Raw genomic sequence first — 19,173 nt, forward strand, 5'->3', positions numbered from 1 at the left:
GTGGTGGGATGTACAGTGCTATGGTTGGTGACTTTTAGTGTTTTGATAGCAGTAGCTGTAGTTTTCATCTAATTTTTAGATTGTAAAGATCAGTGTGAAAAGAAAGGTGAATTAACAAGTAGATGAGAATACAAGAAATGATGTCACAGTAGGTATTGAGGGAAGATGTGTAAGGAGGAAAGGTAGTGTAATGTTTTCACATGGGCACAGTTATCTCCTTTCATCAAGTTGTCAGAAGGGAGTCCCATTTTTTATGTCTTTTTGTTGCCCTTTGAATGTCACATGTTTTTATTAATGTTAATGATGTGGTTGTAACTTTCTATTTTATGTTTGATAGTATCAGAATGGCACTTATAGTGAGGGGTGAGAGGAACCAATATACTGTATATGGAGGAGAGAATGAAGAAATTGACAACTGTATTTATTGCTGTTTAAATTATTATTGATATTGTAGGTTGGGAGACTACTACAGCCAACACTTGTAATGATAGATGCAGCTGACAAGATGTTCATGAAGAAGGTGCCGAAGACAGACAAATCTGATCCTCGGCGTCTGAAGAAAGAGCTGCCTCGGATGTTGAAAACCATTGGGCCAGAAGACAAAATTATTTTTGTTGGGATCACAAATGCTCCCTGGAACTGTGACGTGAAGGTAGTGAGGATATAAATGTATATATTCCCATACTGAAGTCTTACTTGCTTTGGAATTTGAAATGTGGCAGTACAGTAACAAGTGTTTGCAGGGACAAAGCTCATTATTCATGCACTGGGAGGGATAGTGACACCTACTAGAAATGAGTACTGTATAGCCTCTTTCCCCTTTACAGTCACTGTCTTCATGTAGAGGAGGTCAGGGAGACTCATCTTGGACTAAACAAAGAGAGTATAGTACTGTATATAGTGTTATAGCTGTCCTTATCCAGGGATGTCATGATGGCAGGAACTACCTGAGCACTAGGGAGTTCAGGGGGTAGACATTATTATCTTTAGAGATTATTGGAAATGTTTCTCTGTCCTCTAGGCATGTATTTGAGCTATGAACACCCATGTATCAGCCATTAACAGCTGAAGTTTGTCTTCCTGACTCCATAAAATGCCTATAGAGTTCATAGAGACATAAACGTTGCTTCCTTGTGGGTGTTTCCATCTCTCTTAGTACAGTACAGTATAGGTTTTGGTCCTTGCATTTATTTTTTTCTATGATTTTGTGACCTTTTTGATAAGTGGACTTATAGTAGTGAACCTTCCTTTCCTTGAGTGAATATAAGACATTCAGTGGCAGATGGGCCAACTAACCTAGGTTGCATGTTTTTGCCCCAAAGAAATCAGTACAATGGAATCTCCTAAATCACGCGAACCTAAAGAGCGGATTCATATACAGTAATATTCGGCAGTATCATCTACATCATCATCATCATCATCATCATCATCATCTAATCAGCAGTTTGCAATACATCGGTAACTAGCAAAAATTAATGAAATTCACGAATGCAGCCTCAGAAGTGATGCTTTTCTGATGCTTAATGTATTACATGCCACCATTATCTCAAGCCTGCACACCTTGTCAGGTGTACACCAATCATAGTCAAGCATGGCAAATACTAAACCAATCATATTCAAGCATAACACTTACTATAAGCCAATTACAACTTCCTTCCCACATCAAACATGAAGGACGCACACGCATGACACCCCGGTGCCCGGCTTAGTGCATTGTCTTCTCTCCATTGTTAGCCTGTGGTTCTAGTGTGGTTTACAAGAAGCTTTTTTTTTTTTTTTTTTTTTTTTTTTTTTTTTCCGTTGTTACCATGGCTGATCAGAACCCTTCTAAGCCTACAACTTCTTTGAGGAAGAGGAAGAAGAAGAAGCCAATGTGAACGTACACCCAAAAGTTAGATGTAATAAGGATTGAAGGTGGTGAGAAGAAAGCCAAAGTTGCCCACCGTTATGGACTCAGTGAGGTAATTTTTACCAGATGGGTGCATTGATTCCACCTATATTATCACAAACTCACGATCCCAAGTTAAGCAGTTTTGGTACATATGCAATCAGATTGTTAACAGTTGAATTGTGACTGCAAAAAGTGAATGGAGAAAACAAGATATACCTATTTTGGGGTATTTAGGGAAACGAGCAGGTCGCCCGCAGCAGTGTTTACCAACGATCTCTCCAGCTGGCCATGTTGTTTACCAACAACCCCTCTGACAGGATGCATTAGTGTACCACACATTCAAATGCTATAGCTTTCAGAGGTATGTTTATGAAAATGCCCAGTAGCTGTGGTAATCCAGGAATAGTAACAATTAACCTGTGAAAGACTCATTTCAATAGAAAATATGGAAAGGCCGCACCCGTTCATTGAAGAATTAATCTCAACGAATCGACGACTCTTACGACGACACCGCTTCCGTTGTCTCCACACAGGACTTTGAGGGGTCCCTGAGGTAGGGTGATGAGAAGGAAGCAGCACAGAGGTGTCAGCATAAGACAGCAACACACTCGCCTCGTGCTGAGAGGCCATAGCCAGCCTCAAACCTCGGTACCCTTCCCCCCTCCCCTGTCCATTCAAGCAATGTTGTCAGTCAGATTCAGGTAAGAATCTTTCAGTATTGTTCACTCCCATTATATATCCTTTACTAATTTCTTTTCCAGGTTGTTTGTGTTTGCTGGTGACCCTTTTGATATAGGTTTGGGGGTAAGAGGGGGCAACTTTTCCAAGGTGACAGACCCATAAACAATTTTCCCCATGAGATTAGTTATTTCTAACTCATGGAATTCTCAAATTGTGGCGTGTGCTCAGTCTCATAAGGCTGCGATTTGGGAGGTTCCACTGTACTGGTCTTTAGCACAGTCGAGAGTTCATTGTCTGGACCTCCAACATTCAACCCTGTTGCATTCAGTTGGTCCAGTGGACAGGGCTCCCATGGGAGAGGATGAAAGGCCATTGGGCAAATGCCTCCTAGCCAGTGAGGCACTTCTTGGCCTGTGAGTATGACATCAGATACCTCTTACCTGTTAATTTAATTGCTTAATTTACAGACATAACTATAATGATGCCCCCCAAATGGGACTTTTATATGGAAATTTCACTTATTTATTGAGAATATATATATATACACTCAACCCTTGGCTATCATGGGTTCCGCTGTAGTGTATCTCGCTATCACGCCTATATAAAAAACTTCCCAAATACCTTTATCATGCACTAAATGCCTGCTATTGCGCACCGCATATGTTCGAAATTTTCAAAAAGGCCAGGCTCCAGTGCTCCGCCCAGCCAACAAAAGCTTCACTCCGTGATTGGTCGTGTGACGTCAGCACCAGCCGAGCACTGATTGTCCGCCCGACTTAGTCTCCTGTCCGCCAAACCATTCAAGTGTGCGCCCTCAGACTGTGAACAGTGATAGCGAGAACAATAACCTTTTTTATGATATGACCATGGCCAACGTACCCCCTCCCCGTCCCCCTACCATCACCCAACATAATGCTGTGGCACCTGGCAGGGAAATAAAGAAGAGGAAGAACCTAAGTTATGCAGATAAACTGGAAATGTGAAACTTACAGAGAATGGTGAGACCAAGCGAAGTGTGGGGAAGAAACATAACATCAGTAAATCAATTGTGAGGGGTATTTATAAGAATCGTGATCACATCATAAAACATGCTCATTTTTAGACACATATATATTAATATGTGGGACAAAAAAGGTATCTTAGGGGTAAATATTGAGGTCATGACACCAATTAAAATGATTACCATATGATCTTCAATTCGGCTATCATGGTTTCGGCTATAGCACAGCCATAACGGGCCAATTGGGAGTGATAGCCAAGGGTTGAGTGTATACGCATATATATATACATATATATATATATATATATATATATATATATATATATATACTGTATATATTTTAGTGGTAGGTGGGGGCACTCACCATCCACTCACTTGATGTAGTGCTGCTTTCGAGTGACTGCTCTTTCCTTCCTTCCGTCTTTCCTTCCTCTTCTGTCTTGTTTACCGTCTTTCTTTCCTCTTCCTTCTGCCTATGGGTGACCCTACACTGAACGACAAGCCAAATGATTTCCTTTACACCAGGAAACCATTTATTGCACCGAGTGGTAACCATATAACCAAATCATGGCGCCTTGTGGTTTAGTGGGTAATTAAGTCGCTCCAGCCAGATTGAGTGTGTAGGTGTATATCCAAGGGGTGGTTGGGGTTTATTGCTCACATAATGCCACTTAGGGATGAATGAGGCTGGTCACTCTCATCTTAAATATCAGGACCAACTTGCCTAGCCCTGGGCTTCTGCGTTTCTCATGGGGCAACACAGGATTGGATGGAGGGTGGATGCACCTGGTATAATTTGAAACTCAGTTAATTTGCCAGTTTTTTGATGGGTTAACAAAGAAAATTGAGTGCCATTACACAGATATTAACTTTCAAAATTTAAATGCATTTTTCTCCAAACCCTGCTTATGGTTGGTTGGTCCTTCTTCCATGAAATGCCTCATATGTTCCTCAGTTGTAAAATGTGTAAATGCAGCTCTTCCATGGTTCCAGCTTGTGTAAGTAAGTATCTATCACTGCTTTATTGTGATGGTATTAAGCACATTACTGATATTATTACTTTATTATTATTGTTATTAATTCATTTCATTCATTCATTCATCATCTAATCCTGTGTTGCCCTATGTAGAGCATAGGAGCCCAGGGCTAGGCAAGTTGGTCCTGACATTTAAGATGAGAGTGACCAGCTTCACTCATCTCTGAGTTAGCAATAAACCCCAACCACCCCTTGGTTACAATCTTGCACAGGCACAATCTGATTGGAGTGTCTTAATTGCTCACTATATCACCAGGTGCCATAATTGGGTTATATGGTTACCACCCAGTGTAGTAAATGGTTTTTTGGTGTACAGGAAACCATTTGGCATGTCATTCAGTATAGTGTCACCCATAGACAGATGGAAGAGGAAAGAGTGAAGGAAAGAAAGACAGATGGAGGAGTGCAGAGTCACCATAGACAGAAGTAAGAGGAAAGAATGAAGAAAAGAAAGAAAGAAATGGAAAGAATGAAGAAAGAGAGGAAAGGGCAGTCACCTGAGAACAGCACTACATTGAGTGAGGGGATGGAGAGTGCCCCTACCCCTCGCCAGTACCATACATTATTATTAATATTTCTATTGTATTGCAGTCACTGTCATCAGTGTACCAAAAAATTGTGCTGGTACCACGACCAACCTTCAGTGCTCGTGCATCTCTCTGGCGTCACCTCATTACACAACGTGGTGTTAAGGTGAGTTGTCATTTTAGATTCAGTGGTATATTTTTTTAGGACAGTGGATGTTGGAGCGGCCCTAATGAGAGAGGGAAATGTCTGAAAACTCTCTGTACTGTTGTTTGCAGATGATACTGTGTTGTTAAGTGAAGACAAAGGGGAGCTGCAAGGCTTGGTGAACGAGTTTGGGAAAGTGTGTAAGAAACAGAATCTAAAGGTGAATGTAAGAAAGAGTAAAGTTATGGTCTTTGAGAGAAATGAAATCAGTGAATGTGCAGTGTGGTTGGATGAGGAGGAAATGAAAAATGTGAGTGCATTTAAGTACTTGGGTGGTGTGATGAGTAAGGATGGAAGTTTAGAGGGTGAAGTGCTTGAAAGGGTACAACAAGGAAGGGAAGTTACTGGTTCATTGAAAGCAGTGATAAGAAACAGGGAAGTGAGCATGGACGTGAAAAAGTTACTGCATGACAGTATTGTGATACCAACTCTAACATATGGAAGTGAAACTTGGACCTTGTTGGAGGGACACACACAAGTCAAGAGTGAGAGCAGTGGAAATGAGTTACTTGAGAGGAGCATGTGGAATCACATGGAGAGACAGACTGACAAATGAGGAAGTGAAGGAGTGTTATGGTGTGGATGTGGATGTCATAAGAAGCTTTAGGAGAAATACACTGAGGTGGTTTGGCCATGTGGAGATGATAGAGAGTGAGAGTCTGACAAAGGGTGTGTTGATTGAGGTGGAGGGGGGGAGAGGGAGAGGGAGGCCAAGGATGAGGTGGAGGTATGGAGTGGAGAGGTATATGAGAGAGGGGGGTGTGAGCTGGGAGCAGGGCAGTGAAATGGCAGGGGACAGGGCGACATGGAGGCAATTTGTTTGTGGCCATCCCTTACGGGATTAAGGTGTCTGGCAATAGATAGATAGATAGATTTTTTATTTTATTTTATTGTCACTGGAAATAGTCAGGTAAATAAACTAAGTAATTTACATACTTTGTCATTACAGTATTCAACTTTTTTTTATGCCATCATGCTCTAATAGCATATTTGCAGTAGCCAATCCATATTACCCCTTTTGCCTGGACCCAGTGGATGCCTGTCCAAATCCTGACTGGGGCAGGGAACAGTATAAGGATTTGAATTTTGTTAAAAGCAGACTTTACTGATGTACCATATGACCTGCCAACATATAAAAACGCCACAGATAATACCAATACACCAGTCCTTTATGAGACAGCCTTAGCATATATTCAGTTGGATGGTGGGTGTCATTACCAAAGTGGTAACATGTGGAGGTGTATAGTATGTAGGACTGTTGGGCTTTGAGGAACAGGTTGTTTGGCATATGCCCACAATGAAATGGAAAAGAAAAAGTTTTAGAGGTGAGGTTATTGTATTGCACATACCAGACCTGACCTTGAAAGTTAAGATGGCCCTTGCATACAAAGGGTGAATGCTGACGTTATGGGAAAAAACAACAACTTCCAATTACTACCTTTGAGAGGTTCTGTGGGATGTGAAAACAGTTTCTGGGGTTGCCTTACGTACCTGTTTCAAAACAAGTTCATTGCAATATCGAGTGTACCTAAACTACTGTACCGACAAATATTCAGTTTCTACAGCTAGTGTTGCCTTTTTCCCATGGCAGTATACAGTAATCTTTCAATTATCCAGATGACCACTACCTGGGCAATCTGTTACCTGGACGCTGTGATCTGGCTGTTCCAAGCCATTATTTGTACATTTTTTCCCACTGTCCAGACAAAATGTTGGCATCCATTTGGAAACTATGGTCATGCGAAAAATTTCTGCCCAGAAGGGCGGGAATAGCCCAGTGGCACCACAGTGTCCGGCTGATTACCGTAGTTTACCCTATGTCTGCCAGAGAACCCCTCGCTCAGTCTCAGCTCCCACAAGGCAATGTAAACATTTGTTGTAGTTGTGCATGTGGTGGTTTTTGTGGTTGTTCCCAGCCTGCTTCTGGCCTTGCTATTCCTTGCATGCCTCTTCCTAGGGTGTGTGATGATGGCCCCTTCACCAGGGAAAAGGAAGAGGGTAGTGTTGGCTCTTTAGAAGCAGGAAATCCTGGGTAAGATTGATGCGGGATGGTCGAATCGTGAGTGTTGACCGATTTTATTCTGGCCTACTGTGCTGTACCATGCTTTTATTCTATTTTACAATGATTTTATTCCATTTTACTATTATGTTTTGTGTGCCCACTGCATTTTTAGATCTGTTTGATCAAGAAGAGTAGTGTTAAACAACAGGAACAAGTGTTGTATGATGCATGGTAGTGACCTTTTACACTGGCTTTCAAAGTCAAATGAGGACCAGGAGGGAAGTCCACTTATCTGGATGGAGCTACTGCCTGGACATGCCTGTGGCTCTATTATGTCGGATAATTGAGGGATTAGTGTTATACACATTTCACTTTTGCAGCATGACATCCATAGTGCCAAGTGTCACATTTGGCCAAACAATTGCAAATACATATGATAGAGGGGGCTAGGGCTTCAGGCCCTTGCATGGTAGAAGGGTTCCAAATTTGACCTCCCATCCATGGTCCTGTGCATTAAGTGGTTCCTCCAGTTCATGAGATTTTGCAAGAAGATGACATGCATGGTTGATAAGATGTGCTGCTCAGCTGATGTGGCTTCTAATGACACTGCTTGTAGGTGGGAGCTTTACAATAGCACATGCAGACTTGGTGTACACTTCCAGTCTCAGCTGATTGAAGGTGGTGACAGTTGGTGTTGACCGGACACCGACCCATACACGGACCAGGAACTGTTCAGCTAGTGCAACATCTTCCTCAAACAAGGTATCTGTCTCAGCAAAGTTAGTTAGGTATTGAACTGGAGCACAGGCTAATGCTGCATGCTTGGTACCAACTTTGCTCATACAGTCATTGCCTGTGAGGATGTGAGCTTTTATCACCACTTTGGCTAGTGCAGCACCCAGTTTGGAGACAGCTTGAAGTAGTGGCAACATGTGGCATTTCTTACCAGTTCCATACTGTTGCCAGATTTCCTTCAACCCCAGTGTTTGGAAATATGGTGTGTAGCAGAGAAGCAGGGCAAATGTGTCAGTGTCATTTGACTCTACTACAGTCTGTTCACAATTCTTCTCTTGAACATCCTAGTTTATATGCACCATGAGTCTGGCATCTGCCTCCTCAATCCAAGTCAATAACTCTGGGATTTCACCAGCAGCGGTGATGGCTTGAAGCACCACACCATCACTCACCAGAGCACCTGCAATGATGGCAGGCTCAACTCTATTTTCAGGCTCCCATATCATTTCTCGGACCAGTAGCTGGAGATTCCTCTTGTTCTCGTCAGGGCCCCAGAACATATCGAGTTGCTGAGGAATGGGAGTTCTGCCATTCGTTCCAATAATGTCAATGCCTGAAGTTGACTTGCTGTGTTTCAAGTGTTCTCCTTCCCTTAGTGACATTTCAGCATAACTGTCAAGGATGAGATGCATGAATTCTGCCTGGTGACATATTCATGCTGATGGTGCAGTTATAGCTTTGACTACCTCACTGAGAGTTTCCAAGTCTGGTAATGGCATTGCCCATGTCTTTGACATGAAGTCAACAATGACATGACTAGAAAGATTTTCATGTGGGCTCTTTTGATTCAAGTCAAGTCCAGGCTTGATCTCATATACCAGCTTGGACTTGTCCACATGAATTGGAAGGACCCCATCAAAGAATGGAGATGACGTGAGCAGATTATGAGAAAGAATCTCATCAAGAGGCATTCCCCGGTCTTTTTTTATTTCCACGTTCCTCTGGGCTTCAACAATGTCTTTAGTGGACATCTTATTCACTATTGTAATGTCCTCTGCCTTGTTTGCAATCTGTGGTTGATCATAAAAGCATGGCAGCATCCGCTTTGATATTGTGGTGCTGATCTTTTTAGCTTTGTCTACTAGCCTCTCCTCCCTGTAGTCTTTGTACACTCGTTCTCTAGAGATGTATCAGATGTCGTAATTCAGAGATCGGCAGATGTGGATGTGGATGTTTATTAAATCACAGATGTGGCTGTGAATGCGGATGTTTATTTTATCACAAAAGCAGATGCATATGTTGATGCGAATGCAGATGTTTATTTTATCACAAATGCGGATGCAGATGTGGATGCGAATGCAGATGTTTATTTTATCACAAACACGGATGCAGATACGGATGTTTATTTTATCACAAACGCGGATGCAGATTTAAGAATGATGCAGATGTTCTGCGTATGTGGATGCAGATATCCAATTCGTCACTGATTCTCTATTCTTGTGACAAAAACCATCATATTAATAACTAATCATGTTTGTGAGCGTTTATTGGACAACATTTCCCTGGTAATGTGAACAGTTTGACAGTATGTTAAATTTTATGCTAAACCAATGATTTTCTGGAGAAATATGGTAAAATTAAGCACAATTATGCTAAATATGGTCACACTGCATTTAATGACGGAGTGATAAGGAGCGTTCAGCCCTGCCAGTTCTTGTTTTTCAATCTTCTTTTTGTATATCCACCACATCCTCTTTGTGTGTGGTAAGGATGCGGATGCGGATGTTTATTACCATAAATCGCAGATGCGAATGAGGATATTAATTTTATCGCAAATGTAAATGCAGATTCGGATGCAGATTTAAAAAATGATGTGGATGTTCCGCATATGCGGATGTGGATGTGGATGTGGTTATCCAATACATCTCTATTGCTCACCATTTTCTAAGCACTTGAGCAGGCATTTGGAGATTGTTTGGTTGACCGCTTGCATGGTAAGAATGTTGTGCAGTGGTACACGAACTGTGACAGTGACATCATATGGGTTCTGTTGAACTTGAACATAGCCAAGAAGTTTTGCCACATTTTCATTAAATGGGGTATGGTGAGACTTGCTGAGGTCATGCTGAATGCTGCATTCCTTGTGATGCATCATGGTGTTGGTTTTGAGGAGACTGAGAAGATTTGCAAGAGACCAATCTCATGGAAGAGGAGTTAAAACTCTGCCATAGCAGCAGCATTGCAGGTGGCACCCACCACATAGTGACCATCAGGACCCATGGAGACATGTTGAATAGTTTTCTCCACTTTCATGTCACAGCCAACAGCACAAAAGTACCCTGGGCCATCTTGTACAACCCGCTGGCCTGTGGCAAATCGGCAGGTTAGTTCTGGGTGAGTGAACTCCAATGTCTTCATCTGATCAAGGTACAAAGACCCATACCATAAGTACAGTAGTTTGTACAGTCAAATTCTGCAAAAAATGGCATAGAATCTCACCAGTGGCAGCCAGTAGATTCCTGTTGCCTTCCATGTCCAAAACCACAGCATTCTTAACAACAGCAACCATCCGCAACCAGGCTACAGGAAACTGACAAACATCAAACCTTTCCTCAGACCCCTTTTCAAATTCAAGAAAATCTTTCTGTAGTACGTCTGTCTGCTCAGTCAGGGAATTGAACTGCTCTGGGCAACACTTGTTGGCAGCCGGTGTATTTGACAGAGCCTTCACCTTTTCTAGCACTGGTTATGCAGCTTGTTCCTTGTGTTGCCAGAAGATCTGCCATTGCAGCAACATGATCAGATCGTCTACGATCAACATACCAGTAATAGCCCGGACATAATGCCCTCCATTCAGTGCTGATTCCAGCACTCCTGGTCCGAACACCCCACACTCGACCAGTGCATCATCAGTGCCAGAACCTCGAAGCAGTTTGCCCTGGCACCTCAGCAGGACACAAATCCGATGAAAAGGGCCCATACCAATGAACAAATCTCTGTACTGCTCTGGCTCTGAAAGGCAGATGTCCAGGGATATGCTGAATACTTCTTTGTCACACCATACTGCCATTGATTGTTGGTTTAGTTGTTCATGCCTGACTGTGGCATGTTCAGTGATAGGTTGTGGTATAACAAGAAGGAACCCAACATGCATCTGCAGCACCACTACTGATGAGACAAGTGTATGGATAGCAGCCCAAATGTGAGACTCTCCTACTGGTGCACCCAGACGTAATAGGCTAATCAGGACCTTGCTCCTCTCAAGTTTATCGCAAGCAGTCTTTGTATCAGATAATTTAGCCTCCTTATTTTCACGATGAAGCATCATGAGTGGTGGCAGGACAGGTCAAATCACTGCCATGACATGAGGGGGTACTCCCTGACATGGCAACTTGTTCTAGAGGATACAGTCAGCACAGTTCAGTCCTGTGGTAGAAACTGGAGGTTTGTGCTGTCTAATGGTTGAATCCTGAAAATATACCAGGGTGGCATAATGGGACCCTTCACTGTCAGATAGTGATGACCTGTGTGCATAATCTGAGTTGTCCATGCCTCCCATTGTGGAGTCAGATTACATGAAGGTACAGTAAAACCTCACTATAATGGACTTCAATATAGCGGAATTCGCTTTTATCGGACTCAAGGAGCCAAGTGGACTAAATTCCTATGCATCAGGAAAAGTTCAGTAGAGCCAGAAGCAGTCCGTCTCTTGGAATAAACGAATAAACAAACAAACGGAGGAGATAGGAGACACCATAACATTGGTCCCTCCTCTCTCTCTCTCTCCTCCTCCATTCCTTCCCTTCCTCCCTGTCTTTCTAGTGAGAGAGAGAGAGGGTGAAATTGAAAATGAAAATTAAAGTAATTGTGAAAATGAGACAGGCTGTGGCACAAAAGAAGAAAGCATACAATGAATGGCTGAGAACTATGGGCATGGAAGAAGTTGAGAGGCAGAAGAGAGAGTTATATGTAGAAAGGAAGAGAGAGGTGAAAAGATTAGTAAGAGAGAGTAAGAAGAGAGTGGATGAGGAATTTGGAAGGAATTTGAGTGTAAAGTGGAGGGACTGTCAGAAAATGTTTTGGAAGGAGGTGAAGAGAGTAAGACAGGGTGGCAGTGAAGTTAGCAGGGGAATGAAAGATAAAAATGGTAGATTACTAGTGGAGAAGGGAGAAAGAGTGAGCAGATGAAGGGAACACTTTAAGGAATTGTTGAACATAGAGGATGGAAGTAATGCGAGTATAAGTGGCTGGGGAATGGATGGGAGGAGGAGGGAGGTGAGAAGACAGGAAGAAATCAGTAGGATAGAAGTTGTGGAAGCCATGAAGAAAATCAAATTGGGGAAAGCCCCAGGAATTGATTGAGTGTCAGGGCTCTTGCCGATGGTTGCTAGCTGTTTGGTTCCTAAGGTTTCATATTTACGAGCCAAATTAATTTTTAGTAGCCAAACTGACTACGAGCTGAAATATTTTACGAGCAATAAATATATTTATTTATTTACACATTGTGATGATTAGAATCATATAATGAGGATTTAAACATTCACAATGGCGACAAGGAAAGACTTAATAATCGATCACGACGTGCTTTTTCGTTCATTTAAGTGAGATTTGCTTATTTTGTAGTTTACTGGGTTTTGAAGTGGATGTACAGTATTTTCTCCTCGCCAGAAGGCGACTTGCATGTAAAATTTGTTTGCCGAAGGGAAAAAATGCCCGCATTTGTGAGCTGTAGCTCATCAAACAAGAGCCCTGAGTGTGTGGTAAAATGCTGAAGCTTAGGGGAGAGATAGTAATAGAATGGATGTGGAAGATGTGCAGATTGGTGTGGGAGGAAGGTAGAGTCCCGGAGGATTGGAAGTCAGGTATAATTATTCCCTTGTACAAAGGAAAAAGGGAAAAAGAAGTGTGTGGTAATCATAGGGGCATTTGTCTTCTTAGTGTAATAGGAAAAGTGTATGGTAGGATACTTATTGACAGAGTCAGAGAAATAACAGAGGAATTAGTTGGAGAGGAACAGGGAGGCTTTAGGAAGGGAAGAGGTTGTGTAGATCAGATATTCATCGTTAGATCTTTCATGGAAAAGTTTCTAGAGAAGGGAAAGAAGTTTTATGCGGCTTTCATGGATTTGGGGAAAGCATATGACAGGGTGGATAGACAAGGATTGTGGAAAGTATTAAGAATATATGGAGCAGATGGGAAGTTGTTGAATGCTGTGAAGAGTATGTACGATGGTGCTAAGGCTGCAGTGCGTGTGGATGGTGAACTGAGTGAATTTTTCTCTTTGAAATTTGGTTTGAAACAGGGATGTGTCATGTCTCCATGGTTGTTCAGTCTGTACATGGATGGGGTAATAAAAGAGGTACAAGGTAGGGCAGTGGATGTTGGAGTGGCCTTGGTGAGAGAAGGTAGTGTTTGGAAACTCCCTGTACTGTTGTTTGCAAATGATACTGTGTTGTTGAGTGAAAATGAAGGAGAGCTGCAAGGGTTGGTGGATGAGTTTGGGAAAGTGTGTAAGAAACGGAATCTGAAGGTGAATGTAGGGAAGAACAAAGCGATGGTCTTTGAGAGAGGTGAAGTCAGTGAATGTACAGCAAGGTTGGATGGTGAGGAAATGGAAAATGTGAGTACGTTTAAGTACTTGGGTAGTGTGTTGAGTAAGGATGAAAGTTAAGAGGGTGAAGTGCATGAAAGGGTACAACAAGGAAGAAAGGTTGCTGGTTCCTTGAAAGCAGTGATAAGAAACAGGGAAGTGAGCATGGAAGTGAAAAAGTTACTACATGACAGTATTGTGATACCAACTCTGACGTACAGAAGTGAAGTTTGGACATTGTTGGAAGGACACAAGTCAAGAGTGGGAGCAGTGGAAATGAGTTATTTAAGAGGAGCCTGTGGAGTCACATGGACAGATAGGCTGACGAATTTGGATATAAAGGAACGTTGTGGTGTTGATGTGGATGTGATAGGAAGCGTTATGAGGAACACACTGAGGTGGTTTGGCCATGTGGAGAAGATGGAGGGTGAAAGACTGACAAGGAGAGTGTATGTGAGTGAGGTGGAGGGGGGAAGAGGGAGGGGGAGGCCGAGGATGAGATGGAGGGATGGGGTGGAGAGGTATATGAGAGAGGGGGGTGTGAGTTGGGAGCAGGGCAGTGAAATGGTGGGGGACAGGGCGACTTGGAGGCGATTTGTTTGTGGCCACCCCAAACGGGATTGAGGCATCTGGCAATAGATAGGTAGACCTACTTACTTACTTTTATTTGTTATCATTATTTTCTATTATTTTTAATTTGCACAAGTGCACATCTAATATTTAGCTTGTGCAATGTCGCAAAGCGCTAGTGCAAATCATTTGCATATATTTGTGGGAATTACTGTAAAATATATATTGGCATAATTAAATAAATTACTAAATTAGCAACCTGCCCACCACCCGCGGTGACTTAGGTATAGTAGGTCATTGTCCGGGAAAAACAACCTATATTTACCAAGGCATTGGCAAAGATCACGTGATTACTGTATCATCAACTCTCTCTCTCTCTCTCTCCGACAGCGGAGGGAGGGAATGGAGAATAAGAGAGAGAGAGGAGGGAAGGAATGGAGAATAAGAGAGAGAAGAGGGACGAAGTTTATGCCTTATCTCCACACTCAAAGGGACGCTCCTTTGCCATTCCCATATTTATTCTCTCTCTCTCACAGAATAATGCTCTTTATCTCTCTCTCTCTCTTGTCTTGTCAAGACAGTTTATTTAATAATTCAATATAAATATACAATAGCATATATAATTCGTTACAAAAAATAAACAATCATGAAAACAGAGTATTTAAATCAAATATCCACAGCCTAATAAATTATTAGGCTGTGGATATTGATTTAAATAATACGTTTTAATGGTTTTTGTAAGGAATTGCATATGCTAATCTTAAAAAATAATGTATATTTATTATTATTTACTAATAATAATAATTTAAAAAATATTAAAAATACATTATCTCTGTTGAAGCATATTAAGAAATGCTACTACCCCCTTCCCTCCCACCTCCCCCCACCAACCCACCCTCATGACCCGCTCCAGCCTCTCCCATCCATTGTCCAGCCATGCGGGAAGCTCCCAAGACCACACGTCCCCTGAAAGACCACGTGTCCCTTGGACTGCGCAGTGCGCAAACCACAGGGCAGGTGCACAAGCGCAAATTTAGTTGTTCTAGCTCAACTAAGTTTGCGCTTGCACACCTGCCTTTTCATGTGCGCAAGCGCAAAATTGTGCATAATCTCGTCCGGTGCGCAATGCGCAAACGATATCACCGGAGCGCAAGGGTGCGCAATTACGCTTTGCGCAAGTGTTTGTGCACCTGCCCAGCACTGCCAACTCTAACATATGGAAGTGAAACTTGGACGTTGTTGGAAGGACACAAGTCAAGAGTGAGAGCAGTGGAAATGAGTTATTTGAGAGGAGCCTGTGGAGTCACATGGAGAGACAGACTGACAAATGAGGATGTGAGGGAGCATTGTGGTGTGGATGTGGATGTGATAGGAAGCGCTAGAAGGAAGACACTGAGGTGGTTTGGCCATTTGGAGAGGATGGAGGGTGAGAGACTGACGAGGAGAGTGTATATGAGTGAGGTGGAGGGGGAGAGAGGGAGGGGGAGGCTGAGGATGAGATGGAGGGATGGAGTGGAGAGGTACTGTATATGAGAGAGGAGGGTGTGAGTTGGGAGCAGGGCAGTGAAATGATGGGGGACAGTGCAATGTGGAGGCGATTTGTTTGTGGCCACTCCGTATGGGATTGAGGCGTCTGGCAATAGATAGATGGATAGTGAAAATGAGTGTAAAAGAGAGCACGGAAGTGAATATGGAATGTCAAAGTCAACAGAGAGAGAGAGAGAGAATAAATACAGGAATTAAGTGGCGTCCCGTTGACATAAACAAATTAGGGAGATAGGCATAACTTTGGTCCCTCCTCTCTCTCTCCTATATTCCCTCCCTCTCTCTCTCTGGGGGGGGGAGAGAGAGACATGAAAGTGAATGTAAAAATGAAGGTTAGTGAAGGTGAAAGTGAAGGTAGTGTGAAAGTGAAGATGGAAGTGAAATTGAAGGTGGAAAGTGAAAGTGAAGGGGAAGGCGAAGGTGAAGTCAAAAGTGAAAGTAAGTGAAGGTGGAAGTTGAAAGTGAAGGTGAAGGTGAAAGTAAAAAAGAATGTGAAAGTGAAGGCAAAAGTGAAGCCAAAAAAGAAAGTGAAAGCAAAGGTGAAAGTGAGGGTGAAAGTGAAGGTGATGATGAAAGTAAATGTGAATGTGAAGGTGAAAGTGGTCAAAAGTGAAAGTGAAGGTTGGAGGTGAAAGTGAAGGTGAAAATATATGAAAATGAAGGTGAAGGTTAAAATGAATGTCAAAGTGAAGATGAAGGTGAAAATAAAAGCCTAGGAGAAAATGAAGGTGAAAGTGAAAGTGAAGGTGAAAATGAATGTAAAAGTGAAGATGAAGGTGAAAGAAAAGTTGAAAGTGAAGGTGAAAATGAAAGTGAAGGTGAAAGTGAAGGTTTGAGTGAAGATGGAGGTGAATGTGATAGTAAAAGAAGAGAAGGCAATAGTGAGGGTGAGTGAAAGTAATTTGAAAGGTAGATGTGAAAGTGAGAAAGTAAGGTTGCAACTGAAGGTGAAATGGAAATTCAAAATGAGTGATAGTGAAAGTGAGTGTGAAGGTGAAGTGAAAGTGAGCATGGAAGTGAATATGAAAGTGAATGTGAATGTCAAAGTGAACTGAAAGTGAAGGTAAAAATGAATGGGAAGGTGAAGATGAAGGTGGCAACGGTGAAAAAAATATATGAAGTAAAATGGAAGTGCCCAGTGCGGAGAGAGAGAGAGAAAGAATAAATGAATGAATGACAAGCAACTTCTGTGCATAACAAAAGGAGGAGGAAGTCCAGGGGGGAGTCCAGATGACGCTTTTATCGGACTTTCGCTTTTTTCGGACTGGCTTGGTCCCCAATTAGTCTGATATAATGAGGATTTTACTGTACTTGGGATGGGTGTTTCTCCATCATCAGATGACTTAATAACATATCCTGCCAGAAGACTGTGAGCAGACTTTACACGCTGGTAGCAGGAGCAGGCTCCAACTCTGCTGTGTGCAGTGATCAGTGTGTTACTTTGATCCCTTGTATAAATTGCATGTCCCAACATCACGTGAAGAGGTGTTACCTGCTTTCCGTTGTGCAACATATAAACAAGGATTTGGAACAGACAGTGGACCTGTGTGCCTCTGTGGTCACTGATCCATGTTTGTTGTTCCTGTTCTGGCTGCTCTTCAGCAGCGTGCTGGTCAACCTCCTCATCCTCAACAGCCTGAAGAAGGTCCTCCAGGTCCCCAGGTCTGGATTGAAAGAGGTTGTGTTTGGGAATCTTCAAGAGGGTGGCAAAGAATGTAAGGAGAGAGACTTGGATCAGTGTTGTCTTCCATAATGCTTTTAGATCTGCACTGTCACAGAAACTGTCCTGTAGACCAGAGTCTGCATCCATGAATAGCTTTCTTAATTGAAGTGCTACCCTTTTTATTTGGTCAAGATTTTTCTGTTTCACAGCCGGTTCAGCAGCAGTGACTGAGGCGAAAAATACTAAATCTGACTCATTCACTTGAGAATTTAGAGCAATTATGATGGATTCTCCATAGTGGGAGATGATTAGCTCCTTCATATCACAGTTTTGGAAGACACATCTCAACTCTTCGCCTTCTTCCAAGAGGCTAGTAGTGAACTTCACCATATCGCTCAATGTACAGGACTCATTCCTGATCAATAACTGATCAATAAATGGCAAGGCATGAGAGAACAGGACACATTTGATGTTAGTGATGACTGGTTTATCTGTTGCGGGAATTTTGGTGTTACGTTTGTATGTGTATGTGAATGTGTACATTCAGAGGCAGTCGGCGTGGCAATACAAATCAGCAGCTATGACAGCTTTTACAGAGCCATCCATTGTTTCTCTAAGCCGGTCTGCAATTCTAGCATAAACAGCCTCCAGGTTATGTTTTGCAGCTTCAGTGAGTTTGGCAGCACATTCATACCCAGAAACTCTGTACTTCTCATAGGTTTTCTTGTTTGTGATCTGCCCACATATGACACATGTTAATGTTCTGGGGTCCTTCTGAGTACTCAATGGTGCTCAAGGAATGTTGGTGCTCAGGGCTGAGTGATTTTCAGTGCCTAGCTGACTGGTTGAGGTACTGGTCTCACACGACATTGGTTTTTCATCCACTTCTTTACTTTCGCCATAGATTGATTTGAGTTTGTTCTTACGTGTATAATTCTTGTAACATCTGTTCGTATTGTGAAACGCAAATATCTTCTCATTCCCTTCATTCTCGACAATATTGTCACGGTTATCTGCCGCCCATTTCACATTGTTACGGCCAGTTATTCCACTAGTCACTAGTGATTTGTCATCATTCTGACAAATGATGCATAATCTCAGATTGAACAACGAAGTGGATGGTGTCATGCCAGTTGTCGTCATGTTCTGTCTCTCCAAGTCCCACACAGAAGAAATTGATGTATCACTCACAGCATGTGTGGGACCTCTGTACACCACACACTCATCATCATAGACAGACGAGTCAGACAGAATGTGACCTCATGTTGCTGAGGTATTGCTATGTAAATAATCGGTGGTCGGACACCAGAGATTACAAAAAAAAAGAGATCAAAATTAGTTCACAGAAGCACTGATAGATGGCAATCTCCATAAGTAGTCATCATAACTCTACTTTAAATGAGTTAGGTTAATATACGCATTACATACCTTTCCCATATCCTTTGACTAATGCAAGAAAACCTTCATTTAATCACGCTTGTTCTAATGCTGTCCGCAACAAGGAGAGGGCCTATAAAAGGTACCGGAGCTAACCCACCCCTGAATCACATCTTTTATATGATTCTGCCAGGAATCGTGCTAAGTCTGTTCTTCGCTCTGCTAAAAATAATTTCATCCGTACTAAATGCTCTCAACTCTCCAACTCAAATTCTTCCCGCTCCTTCTGGCACCTTGCCAAAAACTTTTCTAACAGCTTTACCTCATCATCCTTCCCTCCTCTTTTGTACT

General features: G+C 42.4%; 1 protein-coding gene across 1 annotated transcript in view; it reads left to right on the top strand.

Annotated features, from left to right (window-relative positions):
• Window positions 1–19,173, top strand: part of LOC145415575 (dynein regulatory complex subunit 11-like) — an 87,622-nt gene that overhangs the window by 51,811 nt on the left and 16,638 nt on the right. Inside the window, exons 14-15 of the mRNA XM_080284795.1 lie at window positions 455–652; window positions 5,200–5,301. Coding sequence (XP_080140921.1) covers window positions 455–652; window positions 5,200–5,301 — 300 coding nt within the window. The remainder of the gene's footprint in view (window positions 1–454; window positions 653–5,199; window positions 5,302–19,173) is intronic.

Source organism: Coenobita brevimanus, chromosome 103 (genome assembly GCF_032717465.1).
Source record: "Coenobita brevimanus isolate Jiangsu-jjx chromosome 103, ASM3271746v2, whole genome shotgun sequence".
In the NCBI taxonomy this organism is placed as follows: Eukaryota; Metazoa; Arthropoda; class Malacostraca; order Decapoda; family Coenobitidae; genus Coenobita; species Coenobita brevimanus.